This window comes from Lacerta agilis, chromosome 3, assembly GCF_009819535.1.
Source record: "Lacerta agilis isolate rLacAgi1 chromosome 3, rLacAgi1.pri, whole genome shotgun sequence".
Lineage (NCBI taxonomy): Eukaryota > Metazoa > Chordata > Lepidosauria > Squamata > Lacertidae > Lacerta > Lacerta agilis.
Genome location: NC_046314.1, coordinates 59,123,561 through 59,142,193, shown reverse-complemented (window position 1 = coordinate 59,142,193; position 18,633 = coordinate 59,123,561). Strand labels below are relative to the sequence as shown.

Genomic DNA, 18,633 nt, shown 5'->3' with positions numbered 1-18,633 from the left:
CTGGAAAATAAACTCTGGGTTTAGAATTTTATTGAACTATGTACTTGAGTCACATCAGCCCTGGGGGGCCACAACTCTTTGTTTTTTCCTGAAAGAGACCAAGACTACTGTAATCCTAGCCCCACGACTAAGTCCCAATGGATTCAACAAAACTTACTTCTCAGTAGACATGGTTGGGGTGGTGCTGTAACACGGCTACCCCTCTGGAAATCATTAAAGCATGTTGCTCATTAAAAGGAGGTACCAGGCATTGATTAAAATGGGGCAAAAATATAACAAGATGGTGGTTTAAAACCCTCTTTTTTAAAGCTTGAAATTGTTTTCAGTTTGTTTCCATAGCAAACATGTATTTTACTTCTATGATCAATTTAATATTCCATACAGTTCCTTATACAGTGTCGGTCTCTGCTTCCCTCTATCCTGTTTTGTTGTCTTAGTCGAGAATCTGGTTTGCATGCAAAACATCCCAGGTTCAATCCCTGGCATCTGGATAGGGTTGGGAAAGATCCCTGCCTCAAATAGTAGAGAACCACTGCCAATCAGTGTGCACAATACTAAACTAGATGGACCAGTGGTCTGACTCAGTGTAAGAATGCTTCACTTGTTTTTAGACCATGGCAGAGATATGCTAGATTTTTAACCTGCCAAAATTCATGCTTGAGCACCCACAATCAATCTCTCGGCTCCGTCATTATTCCTATTGAGCTTCTCACATTTTCCTCCTTAGCCATGTTACAAATTAATCCTTTGTGCACCACTCTATTAGTGGCACATACTTATTTTTTCCCCTTTTTTCTTCTGGAGCCTGCCATGTTTCATAGGTTTACTGGAGAATGAGAATATCAACTCCTGCAGTTTTTAAAACACAACCAAACAGAACAAATTCTTGTCTATTTTACCACCTCCACCCTATAAAGAAAAACAGGGAACAAGAACAGTATTTACCTCAGCAGAATATTCTGGCCCGTGAGGAAGCCACTAGAGAGACCTGCCGTATGAAATGCAAAACTGCTGCAGGATTGGCTGAAGGTCAGTACTTCCTTACATCTCCATAGGAACCAAAGTACACAACACAAGGCACTTTGGGCTTACAGCCAAGAGGACTGAAACAGGACCAAAGGAGAAAGCTTCTTTTATCGTTCTGGGCTAATTCTGACTCGACTTACACTGGCATAGTCAGTAGAGCTGTCAGCGTACATTTCTTAGGATGTCACCTTTACTTCTGGAAGGACTCCAATGCATTTCACAGAAATCAGCCAGCAGAAATCAGCAACTACACACGCAATACTCATAGGCTATCTAGCAGGGGTGTTGGAAGAATGACTAAGATAATTAATGTGAAGCACTTTGACTACAATGCATCTACATTTAAGTCACCTTTTCCTTGCTTCTGAAGAAAAAAATAGATGTATATAAAAAGAAACTCCTTTTTTATCTGGTGCATCATTTCCATAGCTTAACTGAATTTTGTTTGGCCTGTCAGAACCTTTGGTACAATACTACATTAAAAAAAACAACAACATCACAGAGTTTTATTCAGAAGTGATTGTATAGGTTTTCTTCTGTTTTTTATATTTTGATAACTTGCAGTTTTGATGAAGGTTAGGAGTTGAAAAAGAATGTCTCAAAATAAGTTTCAGATCTTCATGGCAGAACTTTATTTTCATCTTACTCTTGGTCTTATTGAGTGCTTCTTACTGGAATTATTAGTTCCTCATGTTAACTGTTGTTCTTGGACTAACTTAATTTCGTGGCTAAGTTTTCATATTTTATTGCTTGAGTTCTTTTTTTTTTTTAAAGGTGGGATATAAGCTTTCTAAAACAAAGAACCCAAATGATCTTCAGATTCAGGGAGTGAAAACCAACTATGGATTAAACAAACTCCTCTAGCAATAGATTTGGAAAATAAAATAAGAATTTAAATGCAAACTGGATGTCATGGACTGGCTGGCTGCAGAGAAGTGGTAGGGAATACCAGCTGGGGAACCCCCAGGAGAAGAAGGCTCAGAGCCAGGGGATTGGTAGTTGGACAACAATGAGTTGTCAGAGGGGGAAGACTCAGGGGTGTTCGAAGCTGGAGGGGCAACAGGGTTTAGTAAGCAAGAAGAATCTGTGGCAGAGTGCAGTTCAGACTCTGAGGCTGAAGCAGAAGCTGGAGAGAAAGGGAGTTAAGAGGCTGCTGTAGAATCCAGGGAGTCTCCCCATCCTGCTGCGACCAGCCCCCCTTCCCCCAGTCTCCAAGAATGCACAGAGAAATGAAAAATGCAGAACAGAGATTAGTTGTGTGCAGACACGGTTTGAGACTGCGGGGGGGGGGGGGACCCAGGAGAAGAGGAACCTTAGAGAAGGGCGGGAAGGCAGAGACCTTTAGTCCTTGCAACTGTGTCATCGGGACAAGACCTCCTAGGAAGAGACTGCTAGGCCTGAACTTGAATAAAGTTTTAACTTCACTGACCTTGGGTGATTTATTGTTTTTTGTTGACCTACGCCTGACTCAAGCCCTGATACTGCAGCTTATTTCCTCCCCTTGCCCCCCACCAAAATAAGCCACACTTAAAACAACCTCTCAGTGGCAGACATATAAATAGTTACTGTGGAGAAAAACACAAGCAATCTTTAGAATTATTTTATTGCTGAAATAAATTAAACATTCATTTAACAGCATCACCCGCAAAAAGACACACAGGAACGTCCAAGCTGATTGTCTGCACTGTGGGAAAGCAGCAGGAACACCACGCTCCATTATTAATTTAATCAAAGTTGAACATGTTATATTAAAAATCATACTTATATAGAACTCAAAATCATCTGAACACTCGGCATAAAAATGCATTTTCAAGTTTTCCAAACACTTCACGGTAGATAAGGCAGTAATACAAAGCATAGCAGCAAGACATGGTCATCCTGTACCCTAGATTCCAACCCTGACAGATATGCAGAACTCGCATATGCTAAGAGGAATGTGTGAATATGTTCACTTGCATATAAATACTTTGCTGCAGAAGCAAGAGAGAGAGTCCACTGGAAATGAAATAAGACACCCTGGGTTTCCAAAACACAAACAAAGACAAGGTGCATTTTAGCTTGTGCTGGTATTCGGAACATCTTGAACGTCTGCTAAATGAAGTTTTTGTCTGAAACAAGCAAGTTAAGGAACTGCATCTTACAGGATTGAACTATAAAAACATAACTTTTTCTAGTATTATACGTACTTTGAAAACAGCAATGTTTAAGGTAATAGCAAGAAAAGCAGAGAAGCCACAGGAACATAGGAGAATACGTTTCATGGGTTTGTTAATCTAACACAACCTAAAATAAAAGGCTTAAAATAAAAGCTTGCTTGAGGAGTTGAATTGATGTCAAATTGTTTAACCTAGATTCATCATTACAATTTGCTTACAAACTAAGGTGTACAATTTGGGCAATTAACACTTGCTTCATCAGCATAGGCCATTTCACAAAAAGGATACATAGAGGAATTCAGTTCTTCCAGCTACAATGCAAAAAACAGAGAATCAGCATGATAGTGATAAATTAGCCAAGCAATCAAGTTTCAGTTAGTTAGATCCAGTGTGTCTCTTCTGCAAGTGGGAGGGATCCTTCCATTCACAGAAAGGACTGAGATCCAATGGAGTCTTCCACTGGAGGAAGGTTGATTATACCAATGATATGAAAGGAGGTGCCCTGGACCCAATGGCTTTATAGACACCAATCAGCACTTTGCCCAAAAGCATTTTGGTAATCAGTACAGATGCTTGTTCTGGTTCACTGCAGAACTAAATTCAGGCTTACTGTACCATTTTCAGAATTCTTCTGGTTGTCCAAGTTTAGGCTTAGACAGCAGTGGAATTAGCCAGGTCAGAGTTCTATTCAGTCAAGCATGGAATTACAGTGCCTAAGAAAACTAATCCTAGCATCTATAGATGTGGTTCTTTTTGTTACAAGAACTTCCATTCAGCTCTTCCCAATTTCTGAATACAGATGTGACTGTGTAGAGCAATTCCTCATTGTTTATACTTACATCTGACAGCAGTCTATCAAGATTGGAGTCACTAGCTACTTTTCTCTTATCTTCAGGAAGTTCTTCCAACTCCCCATAAAGCTCTAGATTCAAGCGGGCCAGCTTCTCCTGCATTCCTCTTACATGTTCCATTTGCTCTATGGAACATTCATTTCCTGAAACAATCAGAATGCATAAATATCAAAACAAAGTTCTGACAATGGTAAAGGAATAGACCATTTCTTCTACTTATTCCAATACAGTCGTACCTTGGTTGCTGAATGCCTTGGAACTTGTACGTTTCGGCTCCCGAACGATCAAAAAGTGTTCCGGTTTTCGAACAATTTTCGGAAGCTGAACGTCCGGCACGGTTTCCGCAGCTTCCAATTGGCTGCAGGAGCTTCCTGCAGCCAATTAGAATCCACGTTTGGGTTTCTGAATGTTTTGGAAGTCGAATGGACTTCCGGAACGGATTCCGTTCAACTTCCAAGGTACGACTGTATAAAAGAATTAGAAGATTTGCACTGGCAAAAGTATGCAGCATAAGACAATACATTATAGCTCTATAGTACAGTACGCACACCTCTGGTTGCGTATCTTTCAGGATGCGAATGCAGCAACCCCGGAGGTATTTTTCCGGGTTTCGCCACACACACATGCGCAGAACGGCACTATGCACCACGCATATACACATAAGCGCTGAACTGCACCACACACATGCGCAGAAGCAGCGCCTCCGGTTGCAAATTCCTCGGGGTGCGGCTGGACTTCCAGAACGGATCCCGTTCGCAACCGGAGGTACCACTGTATTTCAAAGTCTGACAATAGTACCATGATCTGCCCCCTCTGCTACAGATACTCAGATTTAGAGAAATGGTTTAGTGAAACACCACCTAATTTTTAAGAGATCTAGCCAACACTTAAGACTTTCAGCCATATCCTACACTTTCACAAGTGAAAGAAGTGCATGTTTGTGTGGAGAAGTATCAGCCAAGTTACCAAATGCTTGAAGTTTGCCAGAGTGGAAGTCATTCAGAAGACTCAGAAGTCCTTTCTCCATCTCTTGAACATCTGATACATCAGTGAGAAATGAGTGCTGGATTGGAGCAGACTGTGCTCCTTTACTTTCTGCTCCTGGTGCTTTGGTTTTCTCTTTCATGCCCCTGACAAAAAGAAGTTATTTAAATTATTACCATCTTCTTGGTGCTCTCAGTCTTTTTGCTATCTTGAATGTACAATGTGACAAATGTCTTAAAGAAAATATCATCCTGGGACAAAAGCACAAATATATTAACGAATGATCCATTATGCTGTATCGAAAACTAGTGTTCTAGTTTGCAATTCACAGTATCAACTTACGAAGGTAGTGATATGGTTATCTGATTGTACAAATAGCTTATCTAGATTTTACATTTCATTAAGAAAGAAAAAGAGTTCTATCTGATATCATGCAAAGATTTCATGGAAAATTCCTAGCTAAAAAAGGCTGCATGCTAATTTCTGAATTAGAGATAACTACTTGAATGACAGGGATTTCTCTCCTTAAAAATGTTTGACAAATTCTAAATGGAAACTTTTTAAGGGTCTCATTGTTTTACTGAAGACTATCCAAACCACGTGTTAGATTCCCCCCCCTAAAAAGTATTCAGCAACCCACTATTTCAAAAACCATATATTATAAAATTAAAAGTAGCCTAACAACAGACCTCAGAATTCTGAAAATGTGTAATATCTGCAATTTAAACGAATATTGAACAAGATCACATGGAATTCATCAACAATGAAGACTTCATGTCATTAGAAACAAAGTATTTGCTTGAGGAAAAAGTACAGTGGTACCTCGGGTTAAGAACTTAATTCGTTCTGGAGGTCTGTTCTTAACCTGAAACTGTTCTTAACCTGAAGCACCACTTTAGCTAATAGGACCTCCCGCTGCCGTTGCGCTGCCAGAGCACAATTTCTGTTCTTATCCTGAAGCAAAGTTCTTAACCTAAAGCATTATTTCTGGGTTAGCGGAGTACGTAATCTGAAGCGTATGTAACCTGAAGCGTATGTAACCTGAGGTACCACTGTACTGCATTTCATTATTACTCAACTTATGAATTGATATTAGGTGTAGGATTATTATTTTTCTACCTTCTAAATTTGTTTTTGTATTTCTGGGTTGTTTTGTTACTGTTTTAGTGAATTCATATTATATGCTTGTATATACTGTATTTTTTGGTCCATAAGGCGCTCCGGACCACAAGACGCACTTGTTTTTTAAAGGGGAAAAACCAGGAAAAAATATTTTCCTGGTTTTCCTCCTCTAAAAAACAGGGAGGGGGGCGCTGGAGGGGAAGCCCCTTCTCCCTTCACAGCGGCTCTTCCCCGCTTCCTTAAAGGGACATGGGGACGACGGGAGAAGGTTTCTCCCCTCCTCCCCATGTCCCTTTAAAGCAACAGGGGATAAGCCTGCTTTTGGCATCGGGGCGCAGGGTGGTGGAGAAAGCAGCAGCATCCCCACTGTTTCCTCCACCACCCCGTGCCTTGCACCGATCCCAAAAGCCTGCTTTTGGGATTGGCGGGCAGCGCGTGGGGTGGTGGAGGAAATCCTCCACCAACATCCCTGCCGCCCACCGATCCCAAAAGCAGGCTTCCCGCCGCCTCCCCCCATCCCCCGTCGCGTTCGGCGGGAGGAGGCAGTGGAGGGGTTGGTGGAGCTGCTGGCACGATCCACCAACATCCCCTTTGCTTCCCGCTGCCTCCCCCCATCCCCGTCGCATTCGGCGGGAGGCCGGGGAAGGCAGCGGAGATGTTGCTGGATCGACGGATCGTGCTAGCAGCTCCGCTCGCCGAAAGAAGGAGGTGCTGGCATGATCCAGCAACATCGGCGCTGCCTCCCCCGACCTCCCGCCGAACGCGAGGGTTTTTAGGAGGGAAAAAGTGCATCTTATGGAGCGTAAAATACGGTAGTCTTGGGTGCCTTGCTGCAGCCTAAATCACTTCTTTTATTTTTTTTCTCTGCCTGAAAAGTATAAAGTCTCAATTTGGCTAGCAGCTTGACAACAACAGGCAACATATGAGCATTTACCTTTTAAACTTTGGTTTCTGTGAAGGTGGCTGTGCTGCAGGATTTGAAAACACTGTACTTTTGCTAGGAGGCACAGAATTTTTCTTATTGTTGACCACTTGAGTGACATGAGAAGTGGATGATTTGGGACTCCTTCTCTTAGCTTTTCTTTCTTCCATTTTCACAGATTGTTGGTACTATATGGTTAATGCTTCTGAGGAGAAAAGATTAAATAATATATGTTGTTTTCTGTGCCAATGAAAGGCATGGTTAATATTAACAGATCAATTTCAGAATATTTTTACATATATTTTCAGTTCTGTGAGGCACTTCAAGAGTGTAGTTAGGAAGCAAGATATAAACATCTCTTATGTGCATTTAATAAAAATTAATTCCCATTGTTCATGGTTTTGACTTTCAAATATGCATAGAATTGGAATGTTATGCTTGCAAGCTGGCTTTAGCTTTTGTGGCCAATGTCGTTTAATAATATCTCTGCTTGAAATATTTTTTAATAGGTAGCCTATCAATCATTAGTCCTATTTTATAGTTAGATAATTATACAGAGAAATATATGTTGCGTGATATTTGAAGTGGCCCAAGTATGACCATATTTTAAGTGTCTATGCAATCATAGCACAAAAAGCAAAAGAAAAATATAAGTAACTAATAATTAGCTGTGCACACGTTCTTACAACTGTATCCACCACAGCAATATACTTTTATTATATACAGTGGTGCCTCGCTAGACGAAAATAATTCGTTCTGCGAGTGCTGTCGTATAGCGAATTTTTCGTCTTGCGAAGCACCAACGGGAGAATAGCGGTTTGACGAAAAAAAGAAAAAAAAAATCGGAAATTTTTTCGTCTTGCGAGGCAAGCCCATTGAAAAATTCGTCTTGCGAGACAGCCTTCCGCTAGCGAATGCCTTTCGTCTAGCGAGTTTTTCGTCTAGCGAGGCATTCGTCTAGCGGGGTACCACTGTATTGCAGTTGCAATATTTACCTGGAATAAAGTTCCACTGAACTCGGTGGGATTAACTGCTGAGTAAATATACATTAGAATTAGGCTGCACATTTCTAAGCTAATACTAACAGATTCAGAAAAGGTTGCATGACCACCTATTAACATTCCAGTTATGGCTAACTGCAGGTCACCTTATCTATCTGACAAAGGAGGTTTAGGCCATAATAAAATTATATTATTCAAGGTGCCACTACTCTTCTTGCTTTTGTTAGGACAAACCAACATGGCAACTCTTCTGGAATTGTCACTTGGTTGACGTGATGCAAATCTTGTCAGTTGAATTATATCTGATTAATATTGCTAGAATAACACTTTAAAGCCTTACTAATATTCATAGACAGCCTAATGCCAAATAACAAATCTTAACAGTGTGTGATTAGATTAAGTATTCCTCTGTTTTGCCTTTCTCAGACCACACCTGGAGTATTGTGTCCAATTCTGGCCACCACAATTTAAGGATATTGACAAGCTGGAACGTGTGCAGAGACCAAGATGATCAAAGGTTTGAAAACCAAACCTTATGAGAAACGGTTGAGGGAGCTGGTATGTTTAGCCTGGAAAAGACAAGACTGAGTAGATATGATAGCCATCTTCAAATATCTAAAGGGCTGTCACATGGAAGATGGTGCAAGCTTGTTTTCTCCTGCTCTGTAGAACCTGAACCAAAGGCTTCAAGTTACAAGGAAGGAGATTCTGACTAAACATCAGTAAAAACTTTTTGATGGTAAGACCTGTTCAACGGTGGAACAAACTCCCTTGTAAAGTATTGGACTCTCCTTCCTTGGAGGTTTTTAATCAGAGATTGGATGGTCATATGCCATGGATGCTTTAGCTGAGATTCCTGCACTGCAGGGGGTTGGAATAGATGACCCCCAGGATCCCTTCCAAGTCTACAATTTATGAAGATGGATGGTCCAATTTGCTGCAGGCCAAGCAGTAGCGTCAGGTAAATCACTTTTAATAATAATTTTTAAAAGACAATAAAATATACCAACTCCCTCCTGGCATGATATTCGTTTAAAGGCTGAGGGGAGGGGAATGCAGAATTTAAAACAAAGTTGCTGTTCTAGGAGAGCGGGGCAAAAACACGGGAAACAAAAAAATCTCATCTAACTTAAAGTCAGTACTTATTCCCAAAATTGCATATTTTAAAAATATGTTTAAGGGACAGATCAAAGAACACTGGTAGAGCCTTTTATTACACCTAAAATATTTGAGTGCTAGAAATAATTTCCGGCTGTTGGAAGGCCAATTTTGCCACCTTTTTCCAAGAAAAGCTCTTTTCTGACTGACGGAAGAGAACGGAAACCAAAATTCTTCCCCCACGCTAGATCCACCTTACCTGGGAGTTCACATTTGTCCGAATTGAAGCATTTCAACCTGATATTTACGGAAGCAATATCCGTGATCGTCATGTGACCTGAAAGAGCCTCACGGGGGCGTTCCCGTGCCGCGTTATAGTTCCTTCGCATTTTGGGAGTTGTAGTACGATTTCATCCCAAACGGCGTGTTTCCGTCGAGAGAAAAAATACATTTCCCACAATCCATTTCGATAAGAGAGGAAATAGGCGGGGCGCGGAAGGTTTTACAGGAAGGCCGGGGAGCGCGCGAAGAGAAAGGAGTGAGGAGAATGAATCGCCTTTTCATATAACGCCGTTCGATGCGTGTAGGGGGCGCGGCCTTCAACGCCAAGAGACTACAACTCCCGTGATCCCCCGCGGCAAAGAGAGAGAGAGAGAGAGAGAGAGAGAGACCCTATTAGGAAAAGCAGCATGATCCTGGAAGGGAGAGGGAAGTGGGCACGAGCCCTTCCTCTGAGAGCAGCACTGACTGGCTTTGTTAATTGCTGTTGTCCATAAGTGGCAAGGGCGGAGCGCGTAGGTAGGCTCACAATAAGGGCGGGCCCTTGATTAGAGAAAAGGGAGCGCCCTCTCAGGCGGAAAACGAAATGAAAGGAAATGCAGTGATTTCAGTTATTGTTCTTGTTCAGGGACTGCGTCGGCTCACCTGCTCTGCTCTCCTCAAGCACGGAGCATTTTAAAAAGCTCCAGAGCGCTGCTGCTGTTTCTCCCCTATACAGTGATGCACCCTTGACCTTCTCTCTCTCTCTCTCTTCTGTTGTGCGAATTCATAGCACTCCTCCTCTCTTGCTTGCTTCCAGCGCTGTAATGAATATCCCGATCGTACATGTTCAATCTGATGCAAACCCTTCTGGATTCAATGCCAAGCAAGTGTTTAGAGCCAGTTCTCCTACGCTCCCTTACACTACCAGGAAGCACTGGTGTTCAGTTACCGAGTTGCTGCAGGAAAACCCTGACGATGTCCGTCTGTTCAGATTCAGTTGAAGCATCTAATTTTTAGAATGAAATGCGAATGTGAGCGAAGGGAATGAAACCTTTCCTCTCCTCCTCCCCGTCTTCCCCACACGCTCCATTGCTGCGTACACTTTTCGCTGACTGCTGACCCTCTTTGGTATCAGAGCCAGCATGGGGAGAAAAGTGCATGTAGGGATGGAGCATGGGGAGAAGATGGGGCAGGGTTCACTTCCCCTCTTCCACAGGCACCTTTACTTATTATTATAAAAAAAAAGACTTATCCTTGTGTTTTATGTGCATGGGGCAGATAGATAAACAAATGTGGCTTTCAGTTTGGCTCATCTGTACTCTCAAGCAGGGCATTGTGGATTCCAAGTTAGCTGCTGCTCAGAATTTGGAACAACAATGCCAAATTCATGTTTATCCTGCTAGAGTGGGAAAGGAGTAGTACTGTCCAGTATGTAATTTTGGGTGTAATTGTGGCTCTCTATGGAAATGATTACTTAGGACTGTCAACACAGTTCTGGAAATTGAACTTGTGGTAGGCCAGTGCTCAGGCAGCCACTTCACTGCAGTCACAAATTATTGCCCTTTACTTCACCCTGCATTGATCCTGTGCTGTGCTGCAGCATTGTGGTGGGTTTTTTGTTTGTTTGTTTTTGTTTTTGCTATTTCTTCCATGCAAGAGTTTGCTTAGCCAGATTGTGCCAATATTGGGAAGGGAAGACAGACAGGAAACCTGTGGCAGAAGTGCATTGGGTTTTAAAATGGAATCTGTTCCAGTTAATTGTAAACCTTATTATGATAGCAATACATCAAGAGATAAACTGTGAATTAAATAGCTGTTGCAAAGATAGCACAAACTAACTATAGTTTTGAGTTGAAGTAAATGTAATGAAATCTATTTTCCAGCTACACACATTGCTTCTGCCTAAACACTGGTTCAGATTTTTCCAAGTGAAGTGACACAACCATCCCCAAGTATAAAACTGTGGAAGAAGTAACTTCCGACTTGGTGTATCCCTAGATGCAGCTACCACTTTCCAGCAGTGGTTTTCAGGAGGATAGTATCACCTTTTTCAGCTGTTATGCTGGCATTGATTGCGACTGAAAAGTGGCAGCTGTTCCAGGAAGCACAGGTCAGATGTTAACTTTCTTCAGAGAACTGCAGGCTGCTCTTTGTGGAGTGATTGTAAAGCCTTCTGAAGTGGCCCTGTGACTCATGCACATGGTGGCCAGGGCCACCCCACACATGAGGCATGGTGAGACTACCACCTCAGGCAGCAGGATCTACAGGGGCAGCAGATCCAGTCTCCAAGGAATGCATTGCCTGCTGCTGCTGCTGCTGCTGCTGCCGCCACCACCACTGCCACACACTCTTTGCCACCTCCTCAGCAGTCCCCACCATGCCACCTCTATAGCAGCCTCTTGGCAAATAGGAGGCACTCTTGGTCTCCTCCCACAGCATGAGGCAAAATGGTGAGCCTACCCATCCACAATGACCTTTGATTTCCATATGGTAGAAGAAGAAGAAGAAGAGTTTGGATTTGATATCCCGCTTTTCACTACCCGAAGGAGTCTCAAAGCGGCTAACATTCTCCTTTCCCTTCCTCCCCCACAACAAACACTCTGTGAGGTGAGTGGGGCTGAGAGACTTCAAAGAAGTGTGACTAGCCCAAGGTCACCCAGCAGCTGCATGTGGAGGAGCGGAGACGTGAACCCGGTTCCCCAGATTACGAGACTACCGCTCTTAACCACTACACCACACTGGTAATGTTGAGTTGAGTACTATCCCCTTGTTCCCAGTGTTGATCTTTATTCTCCCTTTGTTCCTGATGTAGATCTTCACTCCTTCCCTGGCTGGAGGGGGGGGGGACAGAACGGACCATACCATTTTGTGGTTTGCCTCAGGTGCCAAAATGTCTTGGACCAGTCCTAATGGTGGCCATCCTAAAACCTTCCATTTAGTGTCCCCCTCCCTGCCTGTGGCAAGCATGTTGTATTCAACCACAATCACACACAGGGTGAATCTTTCAGTGCTCATTGGTATGTGTCCAACACAGCCAGAAAGCCAAGTCCACAACTGACCTGCTACACTTCGGGAGATACTGTTAGGAGAGCAGTGTAATCGATGCCTGCATTTATCATTATTATGGGCCTGTGTTCCCCCAGCTACTTTGGCATTACAAAGAAAACCTAATAAAACACCGATATGGGAAAACATCAGAGAACGCTGTAGCTGATGTTGCCTCATTGAGATTTGGAACATGTTCACAGAATTTCTGTATGACCCCTGAGGAACAGATTTACCTCAGCATGTGTTGAATGTAAGCTGCTGCTGCTTCTCCCTGTCTTTCGCTTTTGACAATTAAAGTTTTCTTGTATCAGCTTTATTTCTTGTTTCTTTTTGGTGTGTTTCCACTGGACTTGCTGCTGCTGGTTTGACCACTTTTTTGTCCACTCAGCAGTAATAAAATATGCTTTCTCTCTTAAACAGGGCCTCCTAGCCTAATCTGGCTTGGTACTTAGTGTCCTCCACTTCCAAAAAAAAATTAGCACCTCCAGGGGAGTGAACCTGAAAAACTAGAAAATAATATTAGACTTCCAGAAAACAAAAACAAAAAACATGCTTGAATGCATGGGATGAGGTCATACTTAATTGCCTTTGTCCCTTTTCAAAGCTTTTCTTCACAACTATCAACATTTAATCTCTTTTCTCTCACACAACAACACACATAAATCCACCATTTAAAAATCATTCCAATACACATTTCAGACCTTTATCCTATTTTAAATATAACATTTGCTGCATAACTCCTTCCTCATATTCACATATTGATTTCAGTGTTAGCCAAGGCAAAAAAAGAAGAAGTCAGATCTAGTCAATATACAACATAGGCTTGGATCTTACATTGCCCTTCCAGGGTCTCCCGCCCCACAATTCTTTCTTTTCCCCACAGCCTCCAGTGCCACTTCCTGCACTGTTCCAGAGGGTGCTAAACTCTCTAGGGCATATTTCCATGGCTGCATAGGGAAGGGTGAAATTGCTTTCCCACCCTGGTGCTGTGTGAGCAGAATCCTGCTCACAGGAACGTAGCATCCAAGCCTCAGTGTTGCTGACAAAAAATCCACACAGTTGTATCAGCAGTAACTATTGCACATGTAAAAATAATGTAGTTTCATTCTTTGACCAGCTAAAACTTAAGAAGCCTCTTGAGCATTCGTAGGTCAAAACTGCTCATGTCATGTGAGGAGGCCTGATCCCTATGCAAGTTTCTGTTCTATATTAGTTGCTGATGACTCCCAGATCTATCACTCCATTCCATCAGAATCAGGTGAGGCACAGAAGCAACTGGATCAGAGCCTGGAGGGCAATAACGGGCTGGATGAGGGCCAATGCACTGAAACTGAATCCTTACAAGATGGATGTTCTGTAGGTGGGTACATGACATACCTACAGAGCCCTGCTTTACATATTTGAAAACCCTCTTTCAAATCTAAATAGAAGATATATAGTGCTGCTGTCTGTGTCGCTTCAGCAAACTTATGAAGCAGTGTCCAAGAAGCAAAAAAGAAAATGACATTTCAGTCATTCAGAGTAAAATGGAGGATAACATTTCTTTTCAACTTTGAGGTGAAAGGTTAAAGATGGGGCAGAGGGGAAGGTGCAGGGCAGGGTGCCTAACTCGTTTTGCAGGATTGAAGCCACTCACACTGATAATAGTAATAGGCTTCATACTGCATAGCTGGTTTAAATGACATGAACAGTGGAAGTAAAATGCAGCAACTACAAAAAGGGGGGTTAAATCTAACTAAGTCATTGTGTGAGTGGAACTTCTCCTCCCCATCCTCACCTTTCATGTCCACTCCCAAATCAACTCTAGAGGGTTTTGGGAAACGCCAGAGCAAATTTGTGAGGGGGCACACAGGAGAAGGATGTGGAAAGTGAGTTCTTCTTGTGCAATTACTTGGTTGCATACAACCAGGACTGGTCCACCCATGAGGCAAGGTGAGGCAACCGCCTTGGGTGACAGGATGCATCACTTGCCACTGCTGCCACTGCTGCCACAGTAGCAGCAACAGCTGCAACACATTCCTTGGAAGCCAGATCTGCCACCTCCTCTACAGCCTTCCCAATGCTACCTTGACATCAGCCTCTTGGTCTCCTCCCAATTCCTAGGGAGGAAATGGCAGTGGCTGCCTTCTGGGTCTCCTGGGCCCGCTGCACCCATCTGCTGTGATTCAGAGCTGGCCTCTTCCCCCCCCCCTGCAATGACCTTTGCTTTCCTCTTCAACCATCAGGTAAGGTTGATTTGACACCAAACACCTTGTTCCTGGTTTAGATCACCACCACTACACTTCTACCCTGGTGGGAGGGGGAGCCATTTTGTGGTTCGCCTCAGGTACCAAAATATCTTGGGCTGGCTCTGGATAGAACCCATAACAAATGTAGCCTAGATATCCTTAGAATAAAGGGTCAGTAGTTGCAGTATTACTACAAGTCGGGGCATGGGCTATGTGCCTCACAAGCATGCAAGAAGTGGAGGGGAGAACTAATGTGGCTCTGACCATCATCCATACTGTAATCCTATCAGATACTGGAGACATACTTCTTCACATAGGCCTTTGTTCCTTCTTCAGGTTGCTGCTTAATGACATTCAGCGATCTCCTGATTTGCAGAACACCCTGTGGGACTGTTTTTTTTCCTTGCTGTGTTAGGGTTTCAAAATATTTTTATTTGTTTCCTTTTGTCATTTGTATTTTATATTTTTATTTCTGGACTGTTCTGAGTTTTCCCTAAATTTAGAATAGTATGTAAATGGATCTAATAGTAAATGAATAAATAGTGCTGCAGCAAGGGGCTCAGCTCACTGCGCTTTACCTTCGCTGCTTCTTGCCTTTTCTGAACGTTGGCTTACTGTGTTAGCTGCAGGTTTGACAGCAGAGGCTCAACTGATTGAGAGAGTGGTTTCATAGGACTTCATGCTTTAAAATGTTAACCATCCCAAGTCTTTTGAGCTTCATGTAAATGTTGGGTGAATGGCCGACTATTTCTCAGCTGAACATGTTCTGAAATTTGTCATGCAGAGTGAACCAATAATTAAAGAAGTCAGCTTCTACTGCTGTATCATTTACAATGCCATGTTGATCTGTAGTTTCTTCTGATTACTGCACTGCAATGGGTTCACCAGCATCTGAATTTACAAATTTTTTTGCAGTAGACAGAAAATAGGTGGTTGCTAGGCATGCACCCCATGAGTCATATCAACTGACCCTAAATCTATTATGTACTGTTTGAGGTCTTCCATTCAATGTTTTGTTACCTAGAACTAGATACTACACCAGTATAAATTAATGAAGTACAATATTCAACAGCAGAGCACGCACTTGCCATTCATCTTTTGTTCCATGGGACTCTTTTCTTTGTGTCTTTAATTATTTATCCCCCATAGTTCTTATGGAATAATAGCCCTTTGAAAAATAGAAGAGAGATTAAACCTTGAATTTGTATTCCTAGCCTCTCCTGAACACTGTGAGAGTGGGGGATAGGATCACACTTGATCCTTCTTTCACTTATGTAATGGAGCTGCTGTGGTAAGTGACACAAGGTATTTGCAGCATGGAACTAGTATTGAATCTAGATTAACATCTACTGTTGGCTTGTGTTTGTGGACGTGCAGAAGTGGGGAGGTAGTAAACTAAGTTTTTTTTAAAGTCCAAATTCAAAAAGTTTTAGAAATACTCTTCCAAATTGAACGGCCAATGGTATTATATATTACTACAGTTGAACGGGACTGTCATCTGCAACAACTGGTCTTCAGAGGCCTACTGCCTCCAAAAGTGTACAACATAAATAGCATTAACCATTCTGAATTTTGCTTTGACAATTTTATTTTCATTTATGTGAAATCTGTACTAGAGTACACTTCATGTATTGAATTTTAATATTTATAAATATTTTGTACATACATGTAAACCTATAATGGGCTAGTAAAAGCCATCAAGGACGTAGGTAGTTGATGCTAAGGTTCTAAATTAAGCATCCTGTCCAGGAATGGTACATTTTGTAATAAATTTGTTCAGCAATCTCCCTGAATGGATAGATCAGTATCCCATTTTGTACAATCTTAATTTCCTGGCCTGTGAAATCTTATAGTGGACACCAGACAGGTGGGCGTTTCTCCCTCAGTCCTTGTAGAAGTGGTAGTTTGGCAGGAGTGGAATTCTTAACTATGAATGAAGCAAAGAGGATAATTGTTACAATCTTGGAAAATCTTGGAGCAGACCTACAGAGGGACTGGTTGGCACCATTCTGGCTCCTGCCTGGTCTGTGTATGTTTTCTGTCTGCATCAGTTTGTTTGTCCAGTGAGATATTTGCCTGCAGGTAAGAGAGTGTGCTGATTGCAGTGTTGGGCACTGTTTGATTGCTGGTTGAGTGAATACAGCTGGGATGTGGGTGTGGGCCAGAGCCTGCCTTGCAATATGAACAGGCTCTGCTGTGGGCAGCAGGGTCATTTAGCAAGGAGGCACTACCCAAAGGGATTGCTGCTTTGGGTCATCACTTAAGGGAGTAACGGGTGCTCCCCACTGTCAACCAAGGTAAAGAATTATAGGCTCGACGCTGTGGGAGACAGGCCTGTGACCCTCACTTAGGATGAGAGTCTTCTAGAGGGGTAGTGTGGTTTGGTGAGGTTCCCCCTAAGTGAGAGACAGAGGGAGAAGGGTTCAAGTGGCCTTACCATCTTTCTCCCGACAGTGTGGCATGTGCTGGGCCTTAGTTATTGTAAGTGGCTCTAACCTCTCAGTTATATATGGTGTTACTGAATGACAGTGTAAAATGTGTCTGGGTGAGCAGGTAGCGGGGAGTTGCCAAGATGTTGCCCCAATTTCGGTGGCGGTGGGCAGATGCTTAAGTAGAATCATAGAGCTGGAAGGGACCCTGAGGATCTCTAGTGTAGTCCAACCCCCTGCAGGAAAATGCAGCTGTCCCTACGGAGATATAACCTACAACCTTGGCGTTATCTGCACCATGCTCTAACCAACTGAGCTATCCTGCTGATATAGGGTCATTATTCCTTGTTCTAGTCTTCTCACTCCTCTATAAGTTACTGGTAGCTCATCTACTGAGCCCTATGGTTTGGTGGTACTGTTTCCAAATGTCAAATTGGCCCATAATAATATAAGACCATACTCATCCATTACTAGATCAGAGGCTAATCTGACTTGCAGAGAACGAGACAAGCGGAATGCAACCTGGCTCCTGCTTCTTCATCTCTTTGGCTTTTGATGCCTTTGACCATGGTATCCTCCTGGACCAGTTCTGGAGAATGGGATTTGGAGGCACCCTTAGCAGTTTAGACCAGTTTACTTGAGAGATCACCTAACCCCATATATGCCCACTTAACCCCTTTGATCTGCAGAACTGGCACTGTTACAGGTGCCACATAATACTTGTCCCACATTTGTAAGAAATTTATCTTTTAGTGTTTTGCAACTCTTCACCTATTGACACCAGGCAGTGCCTTCACTTCTTTTGGGAGCCTGCTAAAATCACTTTTGTTTAGGCAAGTCTCTCCAGACAGGGAGAATGTGGGTGTGTGCTTTAATCTGGTGTTTAGTTTATAATTGATTTTTTTAAAAGTTTTAAATAGTAGTTGAACTGTTTTTACCCAGTAAGTTACTGTTTTACTTTTTTTGTAAACCGCTTTGCAATCAAATGATACCGGTATATAAATATTGGGACATAAATATATTAATACACAAATAACTAGAGTGGGGCGACTGGGCTAGTACGTTTGGGTGCAACTCGGAGTGTGTTGACTGTTCTTTGCTCCCTGCTTGCAGCGGGACACTGTCTGTAACACAATCCAGCTCCTAAGACTCCAATCTTATGCCAATTTTTTCCCCCTGGGAGAGAGCTCCGCTGGGTAAAGAGTTACTAGGACCGTAAATAAATACTGCGAGAGAGAGAAAAGGGGGCGGGAGACGAGAAGCCAAGAGAAAACGTTGAACTGCCACAGCAGTTGCCTCTGTAGCCGTTTTCCCCTCCGCTGGGGTCCTCCCAACTTTATACTCTTATCTCTCTCTCACCTGTTACACAAAGCATCCTAGTAGGTGATGGTGGAGGGGTGGGGTGAGCAACTGTGATTTACAAAACGTGGTTATTTGGGAGCCAGATGATACCTGCGTGATTCTTCCTGCGTGTGTGTGAGAGAGAAAGTAACCCTCGGACACCAAG

General features: G+C 42.8%; 1 protein-coding gene across 2 annotated transcripts; it reads right to left on the bottom strand.

Moving 5' to 3' along the window:
* Window positions 1-2,610: 2,610 nt before the first annotated feature.
* On the bottom strand, window positions 2,611-9,581 carry CCDC28A (coiled-coil domain containing 28A). Of its 2 annotated transcripts, XM_033143890.1 has the most exons (7): window positions 9,420-9,581; window positions 8,722-8,725; window positions 7,074-7,269; window positions 5,000-5,163; window positions 4,022-4,176; window positions 3,471-3,493; window positions 2,611-3,134 (listed from the first exon to the last, which is right to left on the bottom strand). In XM_033143890.1, exons 3-7 carry the CDS (start codon window positions 7,229-7,231, stop codon window positions 3,080-3,082), a joined length of 555 nt encoding a protein of 184 aa, XP_032999781.1. In that variant the 5' UTR covers window positions 7,232-7,269; window positions 8,722-8,725; window positions 9,420-9,581; the 3' UTR covers window positions 2,611-3,079. The 2 variants fall into 2 exon arrangements, with proteins under 2 accessions (XP_032999781.1, XP_032999783.1); XM_033143892.1 differs by lacking the exon at window positions 8,722-8,725 and having other exon boundaries at window positions 7,074-7,266.
* Between the last annotated feature and the right edge of the window lie 9,052 nt (window positions 9,582-18,633).

Excerpts from the sequence above, each read along its gene's own strand:
- CCDC28A (XM_033143890.1), bottom strand. The coding sequence starts at position 7,231 with ATGGAAGAAAGAAAAGCTAAGAGAAGGAGTCCCAAATCATCCACTTCT. Across the intron at positions 5,164-7,073 it reads CAGAAACCAAAGTTTAAAAG|GGGCATGAAAGAGAAAACCA; the intron begins GTAAATGCTCAT and ends TCTTTTTGTCAG. Across the intron at positions 3,135-3,470 it reads GAAGAACTGAATTCCTCTAT|ACAAAAACTTCATTTAGCAG; the intron begins GTATCCTTTTTG and ends TGCTTGTTTCAG.